The 23757-nt window shown below is 36.9% G+C and overlaps 3 protein-coding genes and 1 non-coding gene across 4 annotated transcripts; 2 read left to right on the top strand and 2 right to left on the bottom strand.

Annotated features, from left to right (window-relative positions):
• Positions 1-692: 692 nt before the first annotated feature.
• Positions 693-6334, bottom strand: LOC137736836 (protein ESMERALDA 1-like). The gene is made up of 10 exons (XM_068476119.1): positions 5807-6334; positions 4940-5009; positions 4671-4738; positions 4448-4536; positions 3818-4015; positions 2951-3155; positions 2673-2840; positions 2083-2250; positions 1806-1996; positions 693-1509 (listed from the first exon to the last, which is right to left on the bottom strand). Exons 1-10 carry the CDS (start codon positions 6170-6172, stop codon positions 1347-1349), a joined length of 1686 nt encoding a protein of 561 aa, XP_068332220.1. The 5' UTR covers positions 6173-6334; the 3' UTR covers positions 693-1346.
• A 4593-nt stretch (positions 6335-10927) lies between these two features.
• LOC137738069 (10 kDa chaperonin, mitochondrial-like) lies at positions 10928-11799 on the bottom strand. Its single transcript, XM_068477672.1, has 3 exons — positions 11569-11799; positions 11325-11464; positions 10928-11225 (listed from the first exon to the last, which is right to left on the bottom strand). The coding sequence occupies exons 1-3, from the start codon at positions 11671-11673 to the stop codon at positions 11177-11179; spliced, it is 294 nt and encodes a 97-aa protein (XP_068333773.1). The 5' UTR covers positions 11674-11799; the 3' UTR covers positions 10928-11176.
• Positions 11800-15550: 3751 nt separating this feature from the next.
• Positions 15551-15632, top strand: TRNAS-AGA (transfer RNA serine (anticodon AGA)). Its single transcript has one exon. It is a non-coding gene; the product is annotated as a tRNA-Ser (tRNA).
• Positions 15633-18449: 2817 nt separating this feature from the next.
• Positions 18450-23677, top strand: LOC137737515 (probable sulfate transporter 3.3). Its single transcript, XM_068477026.1, has 12 exons — positions 18450-18910; positions 19293-19341; positions 19578-19785; positions 19951-20122; positions 20319-20384; positions 21048-21161; positions 21258-21374; positions 21517-21643; positions 22053-22339; positions 22550-22820; positions 23123-23199; positions 23286-23677. The coding sequence occupies exons 1-12, from the start codon at positions 18530-18532 to the stop codon at positions 23481-23483; spliced, it is 2067 nt and encodes a 688-aa protein (XP_068333127.1). The 5' UTR covers positions 18450-18529; the 3' UTR covers positions 23484-23677.
• The last annotated feature ends 80 nt before the right edge of the window (positions 23678-23757 follow it).

Raw genomic sequence — 23757 nt, 5'->3', positions numbered from 1 at the left:
GCTAATATCAAATAGTTTAGAGAGTTAATTTACCAAAAAATTAATTCAGGAGTCAATTCAACTAGAGTAATAATCCAAGGAGTCAAATGATAGGTATACCCATTATCGCAGGATTTGTCAAATTTACTCGTATCTTCTAATAAGATCAAAAGTCAAATTAATTGTGGCTAGTCTCGTTTTGATATTAAGAGGTTGTTCAAATTTTGTTTGTAAATATCTCATCATTTGTAAATAATAATAAAAAATCAACAAAATTTCGACAAGAGAAAAAAATAAAGTAAAAAATCTTCAAATTAGTCACGCAATGCAAGTAAAAATTAACGAATTGCATCACCGATTCGGTTTATACCGTTGAACCCTCACCAATTTTGGGTCAGGCCAGCGAAATAAATCCCCACCAACGGAAAAACTGGATCAAATCACGTTCTGCCTTTTGAAAGTGGTGTAATGGACAAAATCTCCACATGCCCACGATCCGTATACCATTCCCATAAAACGCTTCATGAAACGACACTGTAACGAGTAAGTCAATCACGTGTTGTTACATGTTTTATAACTTTCCTCTACATGACCCTGTTGCAGATTGGCCACGACCGAAAACGCAAGTCCAAAGAATACACAATTAAGGAAAGACAACGAAGCACTAGCTCTGGCCAGAACCACAGAAGAAAAGAAAACGAAACACACTACAATTTTAAAAAATTTGAGGCCAACTGTAATTACTTTGAAGCTCCCTGTATCACAAAATGTACATACTGATGGAGTTTAAAACGTATCCTGGGAGCGTCCGTAACGAAGGTAAAACTTCGATGGAAGGGATAGAGGTCAGGAAATGATACACATATGAAACACCGAAAGAACCGTAAGGAAAAAAAAAAAGAGAATCAAAATAAAACGAATGCCCTGATCTTGGATAAATGTACAAAAATTATCCTACCTGATCCTGTTTGCAATTGCAGATCAAACTCCTAACTAACCTACAAACACGGCCAAACCAGGGTGTGAAAGGAATGTGATTTGTCAGTGCACAGCTTGTTAAATACAGCAGCTGCAGATATGAAACAATGCTCCGTCAAACACCCGGGAAACTCTTGTGATGGAAGGATTTATTTCTCGCTATCTTGTCTTCTGACATCGTATACAAATTATGCAACTTCCTCACCGTACAATCCCGGGTAAAGAATCAGGCAATTGTGACCTCCAACAAATTCCTTGTCTCTCCCAAAAATTAGTGTATGCCCTCTCCGCGTCCGGACAGGGGAAAAAAAATGAAAGAATGGCAACACAAATGTAGGGGGGTCAGCAGTAAGGTGTGCTCACATAATCAAAGGCATCTTCAAGCAAAATCATGTAGCTGATGCTGCTCTTGAATCTTCTGTCTTGTTTGAGCGGCACATACAATCCGGGCATGGGAAGGTATATATAGAGTCATTAGGCCTCTTGATCTCATAGCCCTTTGAATCACTATGGGACCTCATGCCCAGCAAGTGACGCTTGAAAGTCTTCCATCTGAGGAATAAACAACAAAGCCAAGAAATGTTTACTATGGTGTCCAAGACATTTTTGTTCATATAACTCAAATGCATGACAGTAAATAATGTATTTTCATCTATACTTAACCCACTGCGTCGGCTAGAACCTCCTGCCTACTGCCGCAACATCCATAAAAGGCTTTGACACAAATATCAGCAAATGTAACCAAACTTCTAGCCATTCAATACATACAAAGACGCATTTTTAATGAAACTAAACTAAGATTCACCCTCAAATAAACTAAAATGGCAGCAGTAGTCATGTATACATACCCAATTTGTGGATTATCAAAGAGTAATGCTAGCTTCCGCTTGTCGGGCCTGATAGTCTTTGAGTGTCCACCATACATGTATCTTCTGTGTCCGATCAAAAAATGGGGAAAGTTCCCTCCTTGAGTTGTCACAAATACTTCACTATGTAGACAAACAGTGTAATCTATCGCAGCCATCCTGGAAGAATAATTCTAGTAGCAGTAACTCAAAGTCAGAACAATCGTATTATACCATACCACAGAGACAGTAGAACCAAACAGAATTAAACGATTTGGACCTTGAATGGAGCAAGCTCCTCTTCTGACGCTAGCATCTCTTTTGTCTGCAAATTAGGAAACATTTCCAGTAATGGGGCCATTGACTTCTCAGCATTATATATCTTTCCGGATGCCAAATATATAAATGTGTTCTTATCAAAACCCATTCCCCTCAGCATCAAGCCAACCTGATTAGATGACACAGAAAAAGAAATAATCAACTATCCAAATCAAGAAATACAAAAGAAACTTGAAAAAGTCATAAAATCTTTCCGAAGTAATAACAAATTCAACAACGAAAAAAGACAGTTGCAATTGTCTTCGAAAACATCAATTTAGGGGACCACAGCTGGCAGATGGCATCATAGCACAGTGGTATAGTCTGCCTTGCAATGCAAGTGCCTCCTATTCTGGATTCCAATACAGGAATGACACAACGGATAAGGGCGGGGCGGCTAACCCCCTGTTATGTTGCTCAACTCGAATGTGACATTTACATTGCTCAATTGGAATTCATGCAAAACTTTTTTTCCGTTAGTCAAGACTCAAGAAGAAGTTCAGTTTGTAATTAAACACACCAGAAAGAACTACCCAAAAGCAAAAGTTATACCTCTAAGGGAGTGAGGGGACATTTGCCATTGACCCTAATTGCTCCAGGACGTATAACCCTACCAGGTTTGGTAAATTTCCCCTTCCAACCTCTTTCCCTTGCTGCTTTCATATCTTCATTTTCTTGCTCTCCACCATCAAAAACACAACAAGAGAACGCAACCATGTCCTGCAAATAGGATATCAGCAATTCCGCTTGTGAAAGAAAGATAATACCTTCTTCATGAGGTTATGAAAAAGTCAATTACAATGCCACACTTCTAGTTTATCAGGACAAACCTCCTCAAACCGCAGATGAACAGAAATATATTTTCCACCATAATTTGTGCTGCGTTCTTTCATTCTTACAACCAAAACTTCTCCCAAAGTTAATATAGGACTTGAAAACTTTAAAGCTTCATAATTTGCCAAGCATCTTAGCCGTTGGACAGCAGGAGGAGAATCAAATGATAAACGATTTGCAAAAGGAGAAATCCGTATAACCCTGTTTCATCCACCAATATAACCATAAGGATCATTTTATATAAGCATCGCTTGAATCTTGCCACACCCATTCACAAAATTGATGAAGGATGAATATGTCAGATCATCAAAAAAGAGATGGAAATATAAGCATCCCTAGAATATGCAATGGATTAAAAAAAATGAAAATTTTCAACTCCTGCGCAAAGTGCATAACAGTCCATATTAGCTCAATGCCCCAGAACAAAAACCTTTTTAAGTATTTAATACCAAAAAATTAAACGGAACATATAGTTACTGGATCTCATTTAAAATAGTGATAAAACAACATATAAAGAATGAATTTATGATTGATGGCCACTAATAAAGTTGAAATCAAGTACACAAGTTTATTGCGCCTCAACCCAAGAAACCTCATCTACCATGCAGAAATTTGTTAAATAAAAAACACATCGCAGAAAAAGTGTCCAACCCAAAAACATCAGATTCAAGTGGGGTGATAAGTCAAGGTTGAAATTTACCACCTCTACCTGCACACAAATATAGGACTCGCACCTAAGGCCTCAGCATGTCTCATTTGATGCAAAGTTTTCATTTTTAGCACAACATTTAGCAGGACAACATAATGAGAAAGTATCTTTAAATAAATAAAGGCAATATGAAGATTAAGAATTTCTCACTCACTTTTCTTCAAGTAGCCTTGGGAGAACAACATCCTCATAGTACAGAATGGGAGACCATGCTTTAATTCTGAAGTTGTAAACATTGGTCATATTGTGGTCAAATCGTTCCATTAAATATTCAGGAATCTTGTCAACCACACGTACATCATTTTCCAACATACTGATGAAGTAATCTTCGTCGTAAATTTCACTGAAATTACTGGACAAAAGTAATAAAAAAGAGAAGACAATCAGATTCCAGTCTATATGAGAATGAAACTGTCAATACTAGATTCATATTTTTGTTCAACAGAAAACTCCTGATCAATCTATGGGGTAATAAGCAAGGTCAGGCCAACCCGATAAATAAAAAAATGCTGTATTTCACCTTATATCATTTTATTCCTTTTATCTCATAATGTAACTTTACACTTTTACCCCTCCTTCAGTTCTGTTTTTAAGCTGAAGTGTTAAACTGAGCCAAGTTGTATGGAAAACATGCCAAACTTCACACACTGTTTCTGCTCAGATTCACACTCTGTTTCTTATATACCTAAGAATTTTGGCATGTCATCCTTACAAAAGCATGGATATTTGTTGTAAGGCACCCTGATCGTACAAGCGCAACAACAAAGACAAAGTTATGACAAACCTTGGATCTCTCCAGATGCTATGAAAATGAAATTTGGGAATTACAAGTGTCGCATTAAGATAGCCTGCAACAGCAACTGCATTGCATATCTAGAGAGCATCAACAACAACCATCCATCAAGGAGTCAAGAAAGTTGTTACAAGAATGATCTTCCTTATGCAATAGGCAAAGCACAAACTTAAACATGAAAAGAAACACTCAACAAGACAGCAGTCAAACTTACTGAAGTCCTCTGCTGATTTAGACCACCATTTGCCTCAACGTATATATAACCATTTGACTCGGCTAAACCTACAAGTATAAACAGTAAAACCACATTAAAAACGTACAGAAATACATAAATGTGCCAAACTAAATAAAAAAGAAAACAAAGGCATTGCTACAGTAGGGGAAAATGTCAAAAAGCAGGGCTGTGAACGCATAGAAATTCAAAAAGTGTACCAGCAGCAATCAGTGTATAAAATTGCAAGAACTAGTTGAGATAACTCATACCTCCAGAGGATTTGTTTACACATGGTCTCCACTCGCCACTTTTATAGGAATGTTTCCAAACAGTTGAAATCTACACAGAACCTGATGGGGTCAGTAAGTAGCACTGCATATGAGGAACCTAGAATTCTAAGTCATAAGCACATCGAGAGAATCCAATATCTCTAAGAATAGCCTACCGAACCTAGTAGGTTAACAAAGGGAACATTCAAAAAGATCAACAAGAAATCTCCTTCAAAGCCCACTTCTACATTGCTTCCCATGTAATAGGGGCATTATCTCTAAGTTTTTTCTATTCCCGGCATTTTCTCTTGATGGTGATTTGCTTATTGTTGTACAACCCAAGGTTAAGATAACTAAATAGCACAAAATGCGTTCATAATAAGTTCAAATTCAACTCCCCGGCATTTTCTCTTGATGGTGATCTACTTATTTTGTTCTAAATAGCACGAAATGCAATCGTAATAAGTTCGATTTCAGCACAATGAAACAAAATGAGAATGTCCAACTTATACCAATACAAATAGTTCGCCAGCGGGTTACAGTTACTAGCTTGATTATCTATGGCAAGTTGGCAACTTAGAGATTGACTGTTCAAATCCATAGTCCATTTACACAAGATTTCAAATCCCTAGAATAAATAATAAGCAGTGTTGCCGATTAAGTACTAATCACTAAGCAATTTGGAACGCCCAGCAATCCTATCCAATGTGATCAATGATTTGAATTTCCTCATTAAATTATGTTGAACAATAAACAAAGCAAACAAAAAAAGCAGATTCATTGAAATTCGAATTCATGTATTTTGAATAAGATCTCAAACTGTAAATCAGGAAGGAAGGAAGCAAGGAAGGAGGAGATGAGACGCACCGCATCGGCGGAGGAGTTATCAGCATCCATTTCGGGGCGGAGCTTGCCGTAGAGTTGGGGGCTGCGGTAGACGGAGCCGGGGGCGAGACGATGCGAGATAATGGGAACGACCTCGAAAGAGACGGAGCCCATGTAGAGGAGCATGCCGGCGATGTAGAGGAGAGGGGCGAATAGGAAAAAGCCCTGGCGGCGGATAAGAACGGAAAGGAGGTGCCAGACGATGCGCTGGATTAGGGTCCGACCCGGCTGGTTGAACCTGCCACCTGGTTTGGAGCGGCCGTGTCGGAACCGGGGCGAGCGGAGCGGCGAAGGCGGCGGCGATGGGCTGTTGTGTCCGCTACTCGGTAGCCGGTTGTATGGGTGCATTGGGATTTCTGTACTGCTCTCTCTCTCTCTCTCTCTCTCTGCTACGTCATGTGGCCTTCTCTCTCTCTGGCTGTGTGTTTCTTGTGAATTGGGTTTTCTGAGAAAATTTTGAGAAAAAGTGGACACAGAAGAATTTAGAGAGAGAAAGAAGAGAGAGAGAAGTGTTTGTATTGTATTGATTCGAACAAAATAATGAGTTTGGAGTGCACGTGCTCGGCGCTTCTCCTCTCAGGGTTTTTCATTTCTTCAATTTTTTTTTTTTCTGATTTGAATTTTCTTTTTCTTTTTCCAAATAATTACGTCAAAGTGTTGTCAAATATATATATATATATATACACATTTTATTATAAATAAATTCAACGAGCATTATATTAATTCGTATCGAACTCATAGTGAATTCAATTGGATTTTGATTAATTATTTGTAATTCTAGATGTATTTAATTAGAATTTTAAAAGAGTTTTTAAAAGTTCAGATGTATTTAATTAAAAATTGACTTTAAAAAAATTTAAAAAGGAATGAAACCATATGAATTAGAGAAATTTACAGTATATTTTTTAGGGGTGTGATATTCATATTTTTTTTTTTTTAACTTCTCACACGCCCTTGTTGATCTCTGTCATTTGATATTCTTTAATACATGGATAATGCTACTTATTTGGGTTAGGAAAATTGGAAGGAGGATTATGCTACTTATTGTATACCTTATCTCTAATCCTATAATTTTAAATTCTTTCATGTTTTATTGGACGGGTAACTTTATATAAGAGGATTTTATTTTTGTATATATAAAAGTTTATTCGATCCTTTGTGAGAGGGAGACTGCTAAATAATAATAATTAATTGCATAATATTGATATCTTGGCCCTCGGTACAAGTAATTGGACCACCATCTCAAATTCTCAATCGTATTTTTCTTATTTAATTGGGTTAAAATATGATATTCTTGGGTTGTTGGATAAGAATTTAGATGGTTGCGGTATACCGTCACAGTAACGTTGTGGTTCAATAACACAATATTATGTAGAATAAAATTAACAAATAACATTGTGTTATTAAATCAGAACTGCACTATAGCAATATACACAATCTATCTAAATTTGTTATTTGGTTGTTGGCATCAATTAAAGGCTGTTTAAAAGTGCTTTTACAATGACGCTTTGGTAAAAATGTTTTTGAAACTATCAAGTTAAAATGCAAATAAATCTTTAAAAAATACTTAAATGCTTCATGCAAGAAGCACATTGTAGGAAATATTTCAAGTGCTTTTTGATCTAAAATATTTTCTCTAAAAATATTTTTATTCATTTTAAAAGTACTTTCAAACAATCTCTAAGTTACAAGAGCCTTGAAATTTGGAATATTTTCTTATTTTAATTGGATATTAGCATTATCAGTGACCACTAACCACGTCGAGCATGTTTCCTTTTGTTTTTAAACAAATTGGCTGTATTTGTATCACTCCATCCATCATGATTCTTTCATGTTTGGCAACCATGTGGACATTTTAATTACAATTATTCTTTTTTTTGTTTTTCTATCAGTGATGGTTTTTTATTTAATTTAATTTAATCGATCAGAGTCACTACGTGGCTGCATTACTGTCCCAGTTCCTTATTTTATTTTAGTTTTTTATTTAAATTGTGGTATTTTAGCTCGACAAGAACTTGGGTCATTTTCATTGGTAATTTTAAATTTCAAATTTGATTGATACTTGATAACGAGTTCAAATTTGATTAATACTTGATAACGAGTTCAATACCATAATTTCAATTTATAACGATTACATATTGAACTCTTTATACTTGATAACGAGTTCAATACCACAATTAATATAAGAGAGATTATATTCACACACCCCAAATTACTTCTCCCACATCCTTTTAATTTTTTAATATTTTCTACACATCACTAGCACTTGATAAATAAATATTTAAAAATTAAAAAAGTGTGGGAGAAGTAATTTGAGGTGTGTAAATATAATCTCCCTTTATATAACTAGTCAATAATGACTAGTTATATCAATTTATGCAGTTTTTAAATATGTCGAGTTCAAATTTGACTAATACTTGATAACGAGTCAAGTATCATTATTTTAACTTAGTTCAATACCACAATTGATGACACACTCCGACCAAAAATCAAGGCGTGTTGGGCGTCACGTGAGGGTGACGGTGCCGCACGCCTTGATTTCGATCGAGGTGTGTCAATTGATATAACTAGTCAATATATTGAATTGCATAAATTTGAAATCGTTATTTCAATGTATTAATCAAATTTGATTAATACTTGATAACGACTTCAATACGTAATCATTATATATTGACTAGTTATATCAATTTATGCAGTTTTTAAATATGCCGGACTAAGTTAAAATAAACTAACCCTAATTTGTTTGTTTTGATTCAATAATTGCAGTAAACTTTTTTTTTTAAGTGTGAATATAGATCAAATATTTCGAATTAGTTTGGATGCTTTTTACAAACGATAAGATACGTAATAACTATTTGTGAATCCATGCATCTTTTTCGTAATAACTTACAACTTAGTATCAAACTCTCTACGGACATATATATATATATATATATATATTTTTTCCTTATCTATATAAATTGAACTTAAACATATTCCAACTAGTTTGAGAACCAATACCGCTAGACCAACTAATCACTTCCTGTAACAACTTACATATCATGCAAAAGACGAACGTTAAGACCAATTGATCATATGCAGCGCAAAAGCTAACTCATTAGCGAGATACACAAGATAAACGAGTTAGTTGTTGTGTTTTAACTATTTGCATCGGAACATAGCATGCACTATAGCTTTAGACCATTGAATCCTTTAGATTTTTGACCAAACATAAAGAGCAAAAATGATCTAGTCTCCCAACTCACCGATGAATACCATGCTCCAAAACATAATAAAATTTTGTCGGAACCCAAGTCATAAATTTGGGGAATATTAATTCGAATAAGGCAATCTCAACATGGACCCACTAAATCGTCTTCATCGCCAGCTTTCGATTTGGAAAACTGAAGTTTCGATCTGGAATGTGACCTCTACGCACGCTTGCACATGAATGTTAAGAGCAGATGTAACAATTCTCAGTTATATTTTAATATAAAGAGCAAAAATGATTTAGTTCGACTTGACACACAAGACATGTTTGTTGTGTTTGTCATTGTGTAAAAATCTTATAATCCAACGGGTCGTATTGGAGCACCCGAATGATCTTAAAGGATTTAAAAATCCATGAAGAATACCACTTTTAAAAAAGTTCTCTTAACATTTCTCTTTCCATTAAGCACTACATGCTATAGGTCTACATACCTCATAAATATTACTTTCAAAACACATCATAAAAATATAATACGGATATAATACATGAAACATCGTACGCATAACACATAAAATATATGTATAATCTCTGTATTATACGCAAATTTACTACCATTTCGTTAATTTAGAATTATCTTCTAATTCTAAATAAAATTATTTATTAATTAAATATGAATTATTTTTGAATTATACATAATAAATAATAACATTATTAATTATATTATTATAAGATTGTATTATACAATAAAAATAGAATAAGTGAAACAATACCTAAACCCAAAGATGCTCCATAATCTTTTCAATTGCTCGTTCAAGAAATACGATCTTTGAAGAATTTCCAAATTAATAGGAAGGAAGCTTAATCGGAATGATGTGAATCAAAAATTTTCTTCTATGATCGATTGGTATAGACCCGAATCAGTTATTTGACGGATCCTTAACAAGTTGACCGGATAACCCTACCTATTAAGCATTGACCCAAAACCTAATAGTTTCGTGTCATTTCGTATCGGGTTAATAGATTGTATATAAAATTACCAAGACTATTTGTAGTTGAGGTTCGAAAACGATATATACTAATATAATATCTAACACAAAGACTATAACCTTCGAAAAAGCATTAACTTCCCGCTTACACTAAGAAAGTAGGTCCAACGTTTCAATCAAACTCTAATAACAGAAGGCAAATCTGATTAATAATACAGAAATTCCAGAAGACAAATCATATCCATCGGAATAAAGTCTGCCACTGAAAATTTGAAAGCAACCGCTATCTTGCAACATTCAACAAACAGCCAGCAGGCACCGCAGATTCGGCTCCACAGAAGCATCATAGATAAGAGAATGTCTAAGATTTGGCCACATCCAAAGTGCCAAAAAAAAAACCACAGATTGCTAGCTAGGGGCCCCCTAATTTCCTTTCTGTACGAATATATTCCAGGAGAAGTGATTTTTGCACTCTCGTCTTAGGCTGTTGCCTAAACCGAAAAATAAGTACACACAACCATTACATAGTTTGATTTGATAATTTTGATTGCGAACGGAAACACCACAATAATGTTTAAGGATAAGTTTCCTTCATGTCTAATCCCCTCAAAACGAAAACTATTCACTTGTACCCTCAATAATATACGAATTGTCCAATCCAATGCAATCCTAGGCACCAATCAAACCATAATGTACACCATATGAAATGCATTATAAACTGGAACGGCTTCCTTAATTACACTGTGAACAAAAGATGACACATTTCACTGAGAAACCGAAGACATTGGAAACGGATACAGATAAAAAAGGGAACGGACACGAAACCAAGGAAAAGGCTCACAATTACGAATTCCGTATCCAATCACTACTTTTGGTTATGATTGGTTAGCTATGTATTGCAACAAAGACAATGCGAAATGTTCCGAGTTTGGAAGCAATGGAAAGTTCACTAATATCCAACAAAGATGATACCATTGTCTCTACCAGTTTGAAAAGAAATTTAGCTCATAATTTCCAGTGCCAAAAATCCAATCCAAACAGAAGATGGTAAAATAAACGATAAAGATGCTTCAAATTAGTTCATCAAAAAGAAAACTAACATCCCATTAGATTAAGAACTTCCCAGTCCGCTGTTTCATTAGATAAAGATACGTCTGACCCTCGTGTTCCGATGACTCAATCGTGGAGAGTGCCCAAGATGTCCTCGTCCCTGTATAAATGGAACCTGCAAAACAAACCAACCAACCAAAAACCCAAATATAAATGCCAGAACCCTAATGCAAAAATTTGCAGAAACTGGGCAGAATTGGCACAAAAGACATACTCTTTGTCACCAAGCTTCACTTCGGTGCCTCCATACTCGGGCAAGAGAACGGTATCACCTTCTTTCACGGCCACCGGAATCAGATTCCCGGCCTTGTCCTTGGCTCCTGGTCCCACAGCAACCACCTTCCCTGAGTTTAGCTGCACCGATTGGACCAATCGCAACGGTTAAAACTCAAATCAAGATAAAACCCTAAACCCGAAATACATTTATGCGAAGAAGAAGATGATGTCATAGAATTTACCTTGGTGGAGGACTCGGGGAGGAGAATGCCGGCGGTGGTTTTGGAGGGCGGGATGATTTTCTCGATCAGGACGCGGTTGAGAGTTGGGATCAAACGCCTCGCCATTTGGGTCTCTGAGAACACTGGAGCTACTGGGTTTAGGGTTTGGGGGAAGAGGACGACTGCTGATGGTTTACAATGTGAGGGTTTGGGGAGGAGGGGGACTGCTTGTTGATCAAGTTCTAGGAGATGATGGAAAGTTCTAGGTCTTAGGGTTTTTGGGGTTTTAGGCGTTGGGAGGTGTGGGCTGTGGGCGTGGGTCTGATAGTGGAGTTTGGGCCTTTGTTTATTGATGTAAACAGTCCAATGCTTAGGCCTTGTTTGGTAATAAAATAGCCCAATACATTGGCCTTGTTCTGTTGTTTGGGCTTACCTTCATTGAAAATAGCCCAATGCTTTTAAGCCTTGTAACTACTTCTGTGTCATTTAGTTTACAAAATTTTCTCTACAAATTTAATCTCATTAGAAAAGAGAAGAGAGAAGAGGAGAGGGTGACGGAGACGAAAGCTTGCGCTCGTCTTCGAACTCGATTCCGAGTTCAGGTTTTAGAGTCCAAGTTATTTTGGAATTGGTTCAACACTAGTGTTTAATCCGAGTCCTACTTAATCCCACCAAACAACACTTGAAACCCATGTTCCTTTTAATTGGAGAACTATAGTCCAGCCCGACCCACCAAACAAGTCCCTAGATGTTACAAAAACAGAAACCATCAAATTTGTTACAAATCTCTTGTACTTGGTTGTATCAAATTAACCAAGTCTCACCCCTAAACGAAGTGTTCATACGTAGGGATGGGTCGGGTTTGCCCTTCCCATCCTTATCCTGACAAAATCTCATCTCCATTCTCCGCTCCATTCTCCACTGAAAATTCACCATAGAAAACCGGCCCGTTGGGAATCGAATAACAGATAACTGTCTGTAAGTGGAAGCACCGATCATGGTGGCTTTATCGGAAAACAATGTGAGGAACTTTTGAGCTATTCCTTGGAAAAGATACCTCTTTAGGCTTGACAAGCAGCTAAAGTCATGACAACCTCATGACTTGTCCGAGACAGGAATTCCAGGCCACACCCAATGCTCATGGCCATTTCGATCTATTTGCAGCAAAAAGTACTTCATGCATGTAAATTTTTCCCACCAGTTATTCGTTTCGTGCCAATATATATATGTGTGTGTATGTATGGACCATAAACTTTATGAAATATATATACAAATATATATGGTTGACATACTTTAGGTCCATAAGCATTCTGCAATCCCACATTGGTCATTGGTCATTGGCCATGCCATCCCATGCGCGTGATAGGTTTCTGCGGTACCCATTAAAAGGAACGGAGCACATATATTTGCTTTTTTAGGACCATCCCATTTTCTGATTTTTTTCAGAAAATTGGATCGATGCTTGTCATCATTCCGAAGACATGTATCCTTTTTCCTTTCTTTTTTCAGTGTGTGGGCTGTGGTGCTTATGATTTTCATGCAGATTCTTAGCTTTATTGATTGTTTTCCAGCCGGTCAGATTATTTGGGATAAGTTGCGTGTACGGTTTGTATTAATATTGTTCGTAGAGATATGGATGAACCAATCAGCATTGCCTTTAAGTAAATAGAAAGCCGAACCCATCATTGCCACATAGATCTGGACGTGAAATATATGCTAGTTTGAAGAAGTTGAGGTTCTATGGGGAGTAATCTAACTTCTTATAAACCCTTAAATATATGGTTTGGTTTCTCACCGATGTGAGATTTTGTCCTCACATTCTCACAGAGTTGCTGCTTAAAATTTAGGATTTCAAATAGTCAAAGCACTCTAGCAAAGATAGGCCCCAACTAAACACAACCTCAACACAAGCAAGCAATGTCATTCATAATTTTTCAGAAGCAAATGTAAGTGGAACTTGTTAGATATTGTAATTTTCGTCCTAAACTTAAGTTGCACTTCTGGCCCATTATAACACGATAAAGGAAGAAACGTTATGGGTATCGATGATTTTCACATGAACTTATTTAAACGAGTCTGAATGCCAATCTTCTATAAACACGGTGCTTATATCAGATTTTAGATTCAGGTTTCCCAGCTGGAGTGGGATTAAACTAGTACGTATGATCAAAGGTTTAAAGAATTTTGGGTTTACATGGTTTTCTTATCTGTGATCTGTGACAATTTCCTATTAGGGTTGAACCGTGGATCCGGATTAACATGCATCGTGCAATATGTAAAGTAATTAACCGTGTCTTTTCGACAAATACGTAATCAAACTAATCATCATCGACCGTAATGATTTGTGAGATCATCAACTTTCAACTGTACGTCTTCCAATATCTTTGGTGATCGCTCATGGTTTCTGAGTTTGACTTTGGTGAATGGTGATCCAACTAAGACATTACATATTGATTATAGCTCCTTAATGTGTCATTAATTCAAAAAAATTAATGTGCATTTTATTTAATGTCTCCCATTAAATATTTAAATTTATTAATGTACAAATTTAAATTTATTTTTGACACACCCCGACCGAGATCGGAGCGTGCTGGCCGTCAGCGTGCTGGCCGTCACACGAAGGTGACGGCCAGCACGCTCCGATCTCGGTCGGGGTGTGTCAGTTTGGTATTAGAGCCTAACCCTGGTCGCATGTGTGCCGACGAGGACGTCGGGCCCTTAAGGGGGGTGGATTGTGAAATCCCACATCGCCCAGGGGAGTGATCCTTAAGTGTATATTCTCATCCCTACCTAGCACGAGGCCTTTTGGGAGCTCACTGGCTTCGGGTTCCGTAGGAACTCCGAAGTTAAGCGAGAAGGGGGCTAGAGCAATCCCATGATGGGTGACCCACTGGGAAGTTGCTCGTGAGTTCCCAAAAACAAAACCGTGAGGGAATGGTAAGCCCAAAGCGGACAATATCGTGCTATGGTGGTGGAGCGGACCCGGGAAGTGGTGCCGCCCGGGGCAGGATGTGACAATTTTTTGACCAAAAATAGTTTTTTTTTTTATTTTAAATTTATTAAATTTATTTAATATTCTTCAAACTTGAAAGACTCAATTAATGTACTTAAATGTTAGTACCAAAATGTATTATATTGAACTAATGTATTTAAATGTTAGAACCGAAATGTATGTATTAAAATATATGCACCGAAATGTATTATATTAAATTAATGTACCTAAATGTGTGTACTGAATTGTATGCACCATAATGTTAGTACCGAAATGTATTATATTGAATTAATGTACCTAAATGTTTGTATCGAAATGTATGTAATGTATGTACCGAAATGTATTATAATGAATTTAATGTACCTAAATGAAGAAAACAAAGTACATCGAAATATATTGTATAACAAAAATTAGTTTATCTAAATGTTTACAACAAAATATATTACGACAAATGAAAAAAATTATAATTATAATGAAATAAAGTTAATACATTAAAATTAGGAAGAAAAAGAGAAATAATTAAAAAAAATCAAAATGTAATTAATAAATTAAGGTTATTAATGTATCAATGGACTAAAATTACATATATACATATATATATATATATATATATATATAAATACACACACACACACAGAGCAAAATCTAATCTGAAATTCCCTGTATCCATCAGTTGGTGGAGTTTCTTATGGCTAATATTGCTAGGGTTGGCTGAGAATCTTAATCGAGGGCTGCTTAGAACAAGACCACCGAAAGGCACTGAATAATATGATATGAGAACCATAGATGGTGTGTTTTGATAAACTGAAGCATGATCATTGGAGGACGGGGACTCACTAGAAACGTGGAGTTCACCAACGGGTCCTTTTCATTTATTTTAGGCGTCAATGGTTTGAGTGATGACGTGGAAATCCTTAAATACCGGAATCTGCTTTACCTTTGGCAAAGGGTGAAACCCACTTTGAAAGTGAGTCAAATAAATTAGAAAAATTCCAAAAATCCGAACAGAAAGTGGACGTGCCGGAGTGGTTATCGGGCATGACTAGAAATCATGTGGGCTCTGCCCGCGCAGGTTCGAATCCTGCCGTCCACGTTTTTATTTTCTTTCTTGTTGTTTTTAATTAAATGTTCTTCAAAACGAGATGTTTAGGATTTTATTCCATCCCTTTTAATTTTTATTTGTTCCAAAAGAGGTGATTTGGATGTATACTTCCGCTCATGTTTTGACCATTTATATTGAATCGTTGATATATTCTGCTTTTTTTTATACAACGAATTTTTGTATAAATATTATTATATGTCATCGTTATTCATGTAAGTCGAATATAACTTTGTCGTTTAAGAGTAGCTTAACTGCAAATACATGCAAAGTAACAGAAAATGAACAATCTAACTTTGCGGTTGGTGCTGATCAAGAACAATGGAGGGAAGGCCCATGAAAAGCTAAGTAGCTACTTGCAAGCTCATAATTCATCTCCCACTTTATGTCGTACATTGACTTGCCATTTTTGGCCATGATGAAATGTAGTAGGGTTTCAATAATTGAGAGAAAATCCAGCATCATTCTCTGGGTTTAGTGCCGCTTGAATCTCCCATACATATTCGAAAAGTCCCACTTATCTCTTTCAACTAAACCCTAGTTTGCAAAGATGTAATTAGTATTCGGAGGTGAAGCTGCCTTTTTTCTTTTGTTGACAACAGGATATAAACTCGAAACAAAAAGAAAGATTACATAAAAATATCACGACCCCATAACTTGTAATAATTGAAGTTGATTAATTAGAAATTATGCAGTAAATGTTTAGTTCATTTTTCAAGCCACACATAAGTTATAACTGGGGATCTGAGCCGAAGATTGCTTCAACCCTAAATTTTGGAATTTTCCTATTTTTGGTTCAGAAATTTATTTGATTGGAGATATTTCGAAAACCTTACCTTTTTGCTCATCATATATTCCAATTACTTTAGACTTATGGTTCTGGGGTTTGCTAGATTTCCTGGTATTCTTTGAAAGCAACAAGGTATTTTTTTTGGTAAAAAAAGCAACAAGGTTTTGATCCTTAATTTCTCTAGGGTTTGATTATCTACACGTTTTCCCTGCATCTAGTTCCAAAGTAGGAATACTAATTATTCTGCCTCTGTATCAATAAGATATGGAGGATGATTCCTGAATTGGAATTAGTACCTCGAATTTTAATGGAAAATTCAACAACTTCTAAAGTGGATTGTAGATTACTTGAATTCGTAAGTGAATTGCATCCAACCGGAGGAGGATGAATTTTGGTATGTGTTTCTAGAGCCCTACGTTTATTCTTTTGATAATTGTCCCGTGTTTTAATTAATTTAGAATTTACAGTAAGGTAGATTCAACCCATATATTATTATGTAATTATATTTTGGCTCATCTCCATAAATATTCCGACTGGCAAATCCGTGCACATTTTTATAAAATGGCAAGTAAATTTTTGTTTTTATTTTTTCTTTTGGAAGGGGTGAATAAAATTCTCAAACCTTTGAGCTTTTGTCTGTTCATACGCATACGGTGGTTGGCAAGAAAGAGTTATATCGTAAACAAGTAACTTTACGTACGAAGATCTGAAATAAAACAGTATGCATTTCCCTAGCCCCGACCAGAAGTCACATTGTATTGTCCTCATCTCCTTTGGTTTCTTTCGAGCACAAAGTTGGCTCTTGCAGGTCTATGTTTTTAGTGGAAATCTCGTAGCTGTATTTAAACTGTTTACTTATCAAAACAAATAGTTAAACTGTTCGTTTATCTAAATATTCTTACATTCCAAAGTTCAAACAAATATTTGTCTTAAGTTAGTAGAAATCAAATTAAAGGTGATTGATGGAATAAATCTGACAGAAAGTTTGAACTTTTTTGTTGCAGAAGATACGAATATAGAGTTTATGGCATCACATGTTGTGGCACGTCATAATTAAACATGTTCTTGATCGCACTTATTTACCATAAATTAAGTTAAAGATAAATAATGTACTGGGGTTTAATCAAATTGATTAGATCATTTTCTTCTTTGCACTCGATTTGAAATCCCACTCCTTTTAGGTTAGGTTAGAAAATCAGTTGGGTTTAGAATCACTCTCCGTGGATTAGGTTAGAATATCAAACGAGTCAAAAAATTTATGCGAAGACAAATAATTAGAGAATGGTGCTAGGCTGCTAAATCCTGACCAGAACAAGCTACCGACCCAAACCGAATTACAGATAAAGTGATATAATATAATGTGTGTATATCTATATATTTATATTATATACACACAGCAGCACCGACTCTCTTCTTCTCCTCTACACCTTCTGAGAGATTGAAAGTTTGTAACTTGTGCGTTTGTATTGAACATGCCCAGCAGCTGCAACCGTCCACATAAAATTCATACAGTTTGGCCAAGTGTGCACCATTTTTTACACGTCTTCTTCCACCGTGTAATTATTTCTACAAACTGATGATATTCAAGAACACAGAGAATATCCCTCGAATATTACCTGCTGATCGTCTTCTCCACCCAACCGTAAAATTGCATGGCACACTCCTCTATGTAACCTTCTCCAATGTCCATCAATCTTTTTCCCCTCAAAATTAAATCACTACTGCACACACACACACACACACACACATATATGGGTAATGGGCGGTGAGAGGTATTTGTTTTCCCATCATCAGGTCCAGTACTTTTTCAGCAATATTTTCCACTTATAAGCTGTCCTTTTATCGTCTCCTTATACCTCTACTTTTTTTTGCAGATTCCTCCCTATATATTTTTCATTGTATTGTTTGACCACCCAATAGCCTAGCTTAGCTTAAATGTACATATATGTGCAGGTATCGAGAGATATCAGATAGAGATAGGTGAGCTGATTAATTAGAGAATTAAACATAATTAGTCTTATCATCAGCAGTAGTTAGCAAAAGTTGTGGGGGCTAGTAGTAGTAATTTGTTTGATAGTGGTTCTTTGGAGAAAGTTGATTGATGGGAGAAGTTTCACATGATAAAATAAAGGACTGCTGCTCTCCCACAAGGATAAATATCGAGAAGCAGCAGCAGCAGCAGCCCACCATGGACATGCAGCAGCAGCAGCACCGCATGGAAATCCCAATGGGGATGGAGGTGCACAAGGTGGTTCCACCGCCTTACAGAAGCACTTTTCGGAAGCTGCTGGCCAGGCTCAAAGAAACCTTCTTTCCAGATGACCCTCTCTACCAATTCAAAGGTCAGCCACCAAAGAAAAAATGGATTCTTGGAGCGCAGTATGTCTTTCCAATCCTTGAGTGGGGCCCTAATTACAGCTTCAAGCTCCTCAAATCAGACATCATTTCTGGTGTCACCATTGCCAGTTTAGCCATTCCTCAGGTAGTTCAATATTTATTAAAATTTTATCTTTACTTTTACTTTTGATTTCAGCAAACGTGTGTTACGCCAGTTGACGAGGACACAGTGTTAGGCTAATTCAGGCACAATGTCTTAGGCCCATTAGCCTATAGAGTGTCCTAAGTCAGTTGACAAGATCAATGTCTTAAATCAGTTGGTCACGTCACAGTGTTAGCTTAGTCGATCAGGTCAGTGTCTTAGGGTGATTGGCCAAAACAATGAGCAAAGACAGTGCATAGATCATCGCTATGTCCAAGTTTGAATCACCCTTCCCGTACATTAGTAATTGAGAGAGACAGAAAATTGCCTTGTCTACATGTGCTCTGCTCTTAATAAAGCTCTGTTTATTTATTTATTTTTTCAGGGAATCAGTTATGCTAAGCTTGCGAATCTACCTCCAATTGTGGGTCTCTGTGAGTAATTTTTTTTTTTGGTGGTATTTCTTTACGTACTCATATGTATAAATTGAAAATTTTTTTATCCCTTTTCTCAATTTTTTTTTCTGTTGCATTTGTTAACTAAATGACTTGGGCGCAAATTCGAGCGTTGTGACATTCTATAATTCATACAGCCAACCTCGCTTAGTGGAATAAGGCTTTGTTTTTGTTGTTGTGCGTTGCATTTGTAATTATTGTAATGGAATTTGTAGATTCAAGCTTCGTTCCTCCTTTGCTGTACGCTGTGCTTGGAAGCTCAAAGGATCTTGCAGTAGGACCTGTTTCCATTGCTTCTCTAATCATGGGATCAATGCTCATGCAAGAAGTATCTCCATCCAAAGATCCAAGCTTGTACCTCCAACTTGCCTTCACCTCAACCTTCTTAAGTGGCATCCTCCAAGCTTCCCTAGGTTTATTAAGGTAATTGGTCCCCCACCTAATTTTCGATACAAGCGATATTGAGGAGGGGGAATAAAAAACCCGAAAATTTAGCGTCAGAAGTTGAATGATCTTAACCAACTGAGCTGCTATAATTTTGCTTTTTTGTTTTTAAGACCCGAAATGATTTAAGATTGATGTGTGCAGGCTTGGATTTATAATCGATTTTATTTCGAAGGCAACTCTTCTTGGTTTCATGGCCGGAGCTGCTGTGATAGTCTCTCTGCAACAGCTTAAGAGCCTCCTTGGAATCGAACATTTCACCAAGAAAATGGCAATCGTCCCTGTTTTGAGCTCCGTTTTTCATGAACGAAAAGAGGTAATTAATTAAACACACAGCAAATTAATAAAACAGTTTGAACAGTGATTACTCTGTTAATACAGTGTTTAGCTTTTCTCAGCTATCATTTAGTAGATAACTATCAACTAAGATATTATTCAAAATCGAAGATAATGTTCCTTTCGGTATATTAATCATATCTTGTTGCCCTAATTTGGGTGCTTTTTCTGTGCAGTGGTCATGGCAAACCATATTAATGGGCGTTTGCTTCCTTGTGTTGCTCCTAATCGCAAGACACGTTGTATGTTTTCCTTTCCACTGTTGTCTTAAAACTTATCTTCGCCTTAGATTTTTCGCTGGCAGTATCATAATTTAATCGAACATTGTCATGTTTGAAATTTTAAATCCGGCATACAATAAATTATTTACTTGCGTATCGCCACGGTGACATGTTCTCAACATGCATGCTAACTCTGTTTAATAACTTCATTCATGACTATTATAACAACAATTTTTCTTCGATGATACGTAGTATTGATGACACGAAAAACGAATGGTTGAGATTAAAAATAAAAAATCTAACGATTGTGGAAATCAAATCTAACGACTAAAACATCAACGTTGAAGCCAACAGATCAAACTTCGAAGTCAATGATGCAATTTTCAAATGTGTTTCATGATCATATTGGATTGGGGTGCGTTATTTTACCACTCCACTATAATTTCAGTTGGCAAAATGGCCACATACCTCTGTAATTTGCAAACAAATAATTCATTCGGATATTACGGTGTCAATGTTTTCTTTACATGTAAGTCCATCTTGAGGAGGAGGAAGAATTGACAAATTTGATTAATTTAGTAGGATAACCAAGCGTAATGGCTTTTAGGGTTCATACGTTCGACCTAAATAAGACTCTGTTGTTGTTAACTAACCTTACATCGGGCTGTGTGCCATGGAACGCAGAGCTTAAAGAAGCCAAAGTTGTTCTGGGTCTCAGCTGGAGCCCCCCTGGTGTCTGTGATCCTCTCCACTGTGATTGTCTTTGCATTCAAGGCCGATCGCCACGGCATCAGTGTGGTAAGTTGTTTGCTGGGACCAACACTCCACCATCCGTATCCGGACCCACACCATATTCTGAGATGATGATTTTCTTGGGGTTTTCTTTATTGGCAGATTGGAGAATTACAGAAAGGACTGAACCCACCATCATGGAACATGCTGGTTTTTCATGGATCCCACCTTGCACTTGCAATCAAGACCGGGATTGTCACCGGCATTATTGCCCTCACTGTAAGTTGAATTCTGCAGTTATCGATACTGTGTCAATATTATTAGTGATGATGAAAAATATCGACATGTTATCGATATATTTTTTACCGTATCAATACGTGATTGGTTTGACTGATTGGTTGATTTTGCATCAAATTTATAGGAAGGTATTGCAGTAGGAAGGACTTTTGCTAATATAAGAGAATACAGAGTGGATGGAAACAAGGAGATGATAGCAATTGGGATCATGAACGTTGTTGGCTCCACCACTTCGTGCTATATTACAACAGGTTCACACTCATTGATTACAGATCACATAAATTAATAATATCGAACAAAGAACACTATTCAGACTCTCTCGAGAACAAGTTTACATGGACTTGCTGATACTCGTAAAATTTTATCTTCATCGTGTCAACATATACCGTGTCCAAACTGCAACGCGAGTTGTAAGGCAAAAATTATAAGTGAGGCTTTCGAGAGAGTGTGAATAGCAATCATCTGCCATTTGCAAAAATTGTAAAATAGAGCGGCTCATAACATGGATCAGGTGAATGAAATGCTGGATGTGTGGCCAAGGATTCAATGGCTACAGATCCAACGACCAAGAATCCCGACGCATGCCACGCTCCGGTCCATAGTGGAAAAGCCTAGAATCTGATAACAAAGTTTTGATTTTGGTGATGGGTTTCATTTCAGGATCATTCTCAAGATCAGCTGTGAATCACAATGCTGGAGCAAAGACAGCGTTGTCCAACATAGTAATGTCGGTGACAGTCATGGTGACACTGCTGTTTCTGATGCCTCTTTTCCACTACACACCCAATGTAATTCTGGGTGCAATTATAGTCACCGCCGTGGTCGGCCTCATTGATGTCCCAGCTGCTTACCACATTTGGAAGATCGACAAATATGACTTCCTTGTCTTGATCTGTGCTTTCTTGGGAGTCATCTTTATCTCTGTCCAACATGGCCTCGCCATCGCGGTATTTAAACAAACAGTGAACCGTATATTATTTTATTAAGAACCGGTTATTAGAGAAGACACTAAGGAGACTGTAAGCCGCATGTAAACCATAGTTTCGTGCGCAGTTATTGTTTGTTTAGTGTTCTTCCGAATAAGTTTGTAGCAAATTTTGTTTGTGTATATTTTCCGATGAAACCCTAAATATAGATTAATTTGACGATATGAACAGGTTGGGATATCAGTTTTCAAGGTTTTGCTGCAAGTGACAAGGCCGAGGACGGTGGTGTTGGGAAACATACCCGGGACGGACGTATTTAGAGACCTGCACCAGTACAAGGAATCAGCAGCGAGTGTGCCTGGTTTCCTAATCATACTCATCGAAGCTTCAATCAACTTTGCCAACACCACTTATCTCAATGAAAGGATTTCGAGATGGATAGAAGAAGAAGATGATGGGAACAAGGTTTCAAACATTAGATTTGTTGTTATAGACATGTCAGGTAAAGCTTGTTAATCTTGAGCATCAATTCTCTCCTCTTCCAAATAGAAACTTACATGCGTGGGGATGTCACGGCATTCTAAACTAATCACGCACTCTAGTGTGTTTTAACTTTCCAACATGGTAGTGCATGGTTGGGGATGTCATTGCATTTCAAACCAATCATGTACTCTCATGCATTTTAACTTTCTTGCATAACAATGCGTGACTAACTTGAAATATGGACACAGTAACATTTATGTTGCATGAAAGTTCTTCCCGCCAATTGGGTATCTCAGGCTCCTTTGTGTCCTTTATTTTCAGCTGTGAGCACAATAGACACAACTGGGATCACACTTTTCGCAGATATAAGGAAATCAATCCGAAAGAAGGGAATTAAGGTAAGTTGGTAGATTTGATGTCTACATATGTTGTTCTTGATTTGGATGTTAGGTGAAATGGACAGTAAATAATGAAATAATTGCAGCTGGTGCTGGTAAATCCACTGGCGGAGGTGATGGACAAATTGCAGAAGGTGAACAATGGAGGCGAAGAGTTCATGCTTTACCTGTCGGTCGGAGAGGCAGTGGCGTCGCTGTCGATGGGAATGAAGAACAATCATGCATCGTCAAATTCAAACACGTACGATGAAGAAATGCAGACGGTTGCCAATGGTGTTCCCTAATTAATCATTAACTAAACCTAATTACTCCCGAGTTAAGCAGCATCGCACGTTCCAAGTTTTGGCTGTTGGCTGTCTTTGGTATCAAGTTCCTAGTTGGTGACCAATAATATTGTCAAGTTAGGTTGTAAGTCTGTACCACCATGTAGTTTTTGTGGGTCGTTTTCGTTCATTATAAATAGTTTTCTAATTTGGTCTTTTTCAGCCTCGTATATACCCTTGTTTAATCTTGGTCATTGCTAACAAAACGTGTGTTACTGTCACTTCCTTAAAATTT

Source organism: Pyrus communis, chromosome 6, assembly GCF_963583255.1.
Source record: "Pyrus communis chromosome 6, drPyrComm1.1, whole genome shotgun sequence".
NCBI lineage: Eukaryota > Viridiplantae > Streptophyta > Magnoliopsida > Rosales > Rosaceae > Pyrus > Pyrus communis.
Note: the sequence above shows the minus strand (reverse complement) of the source record. Positions and strands in the feature narration are given on the sequence as shown.

Coding starts and splice junctions, on each gene's coding strand:
- LOC137736836 (XM_068476119.1), bottom strand. CDS start 6,172: ATGCACCCATACAACCGGCTACCGAGTAGCGGACACAACAGCCCATCG. Junction 4,739..4,939: donor TGTAAACAAATCCTCTGGAG/GTATGAGTTATC, acceptor TTATACTTGTAG/GTTTAGCCGAGTCAAATGGT. Junction 2,841..2,950: donor TTCATCTGCGGTTTGAGGAG/GTTTGTCCTGAT, acceptor TCCTATTTGCAG/GACATGGTTGCGTTCTCTTG.
- LOC137738069 (XM_068477672.1), bottom strand. CDS start 11,673: ATGGCGAGGCGTTTGATCCCAACTCTCAACCGCGTCCTGATCGAGAAA. Junction 11,465..11,568: donor TCCCCGAGTCCTCCACCAAG/GTAAATTCTATG, acceptor CAATCGGTGCAG/CTAAACTCAGGGAAGGTGGT. Junction 11,226..11,324: donor GTGAAGCTTGGTGACAAAGA/GTATGTCTTTTG, acceptor TTTGTTTTGCAG/GTTCCATTTATACAGGGACG.
- LOC137737515 (XM_068477026.1), top strand. CDS start 18,530: ATGGGAGAAGTTTCACATGATAAAATAAAGGACTGCTGCTCTCCCACA. Junction 22,821..23,122: donor TGTTGTTATAGACATGTCAG/GTAAAGCTTGTT, acceptor CTTTATTTTCAG/CTGTGAGCACAATAGACACA. Junction 23,200..23,285: donor TCCGAAAGAAGGGAATTAAG/GTAAGTTGGTAG, acceptor AAATAATTGCAG/CTGGTGCTGGTAAATCCACT.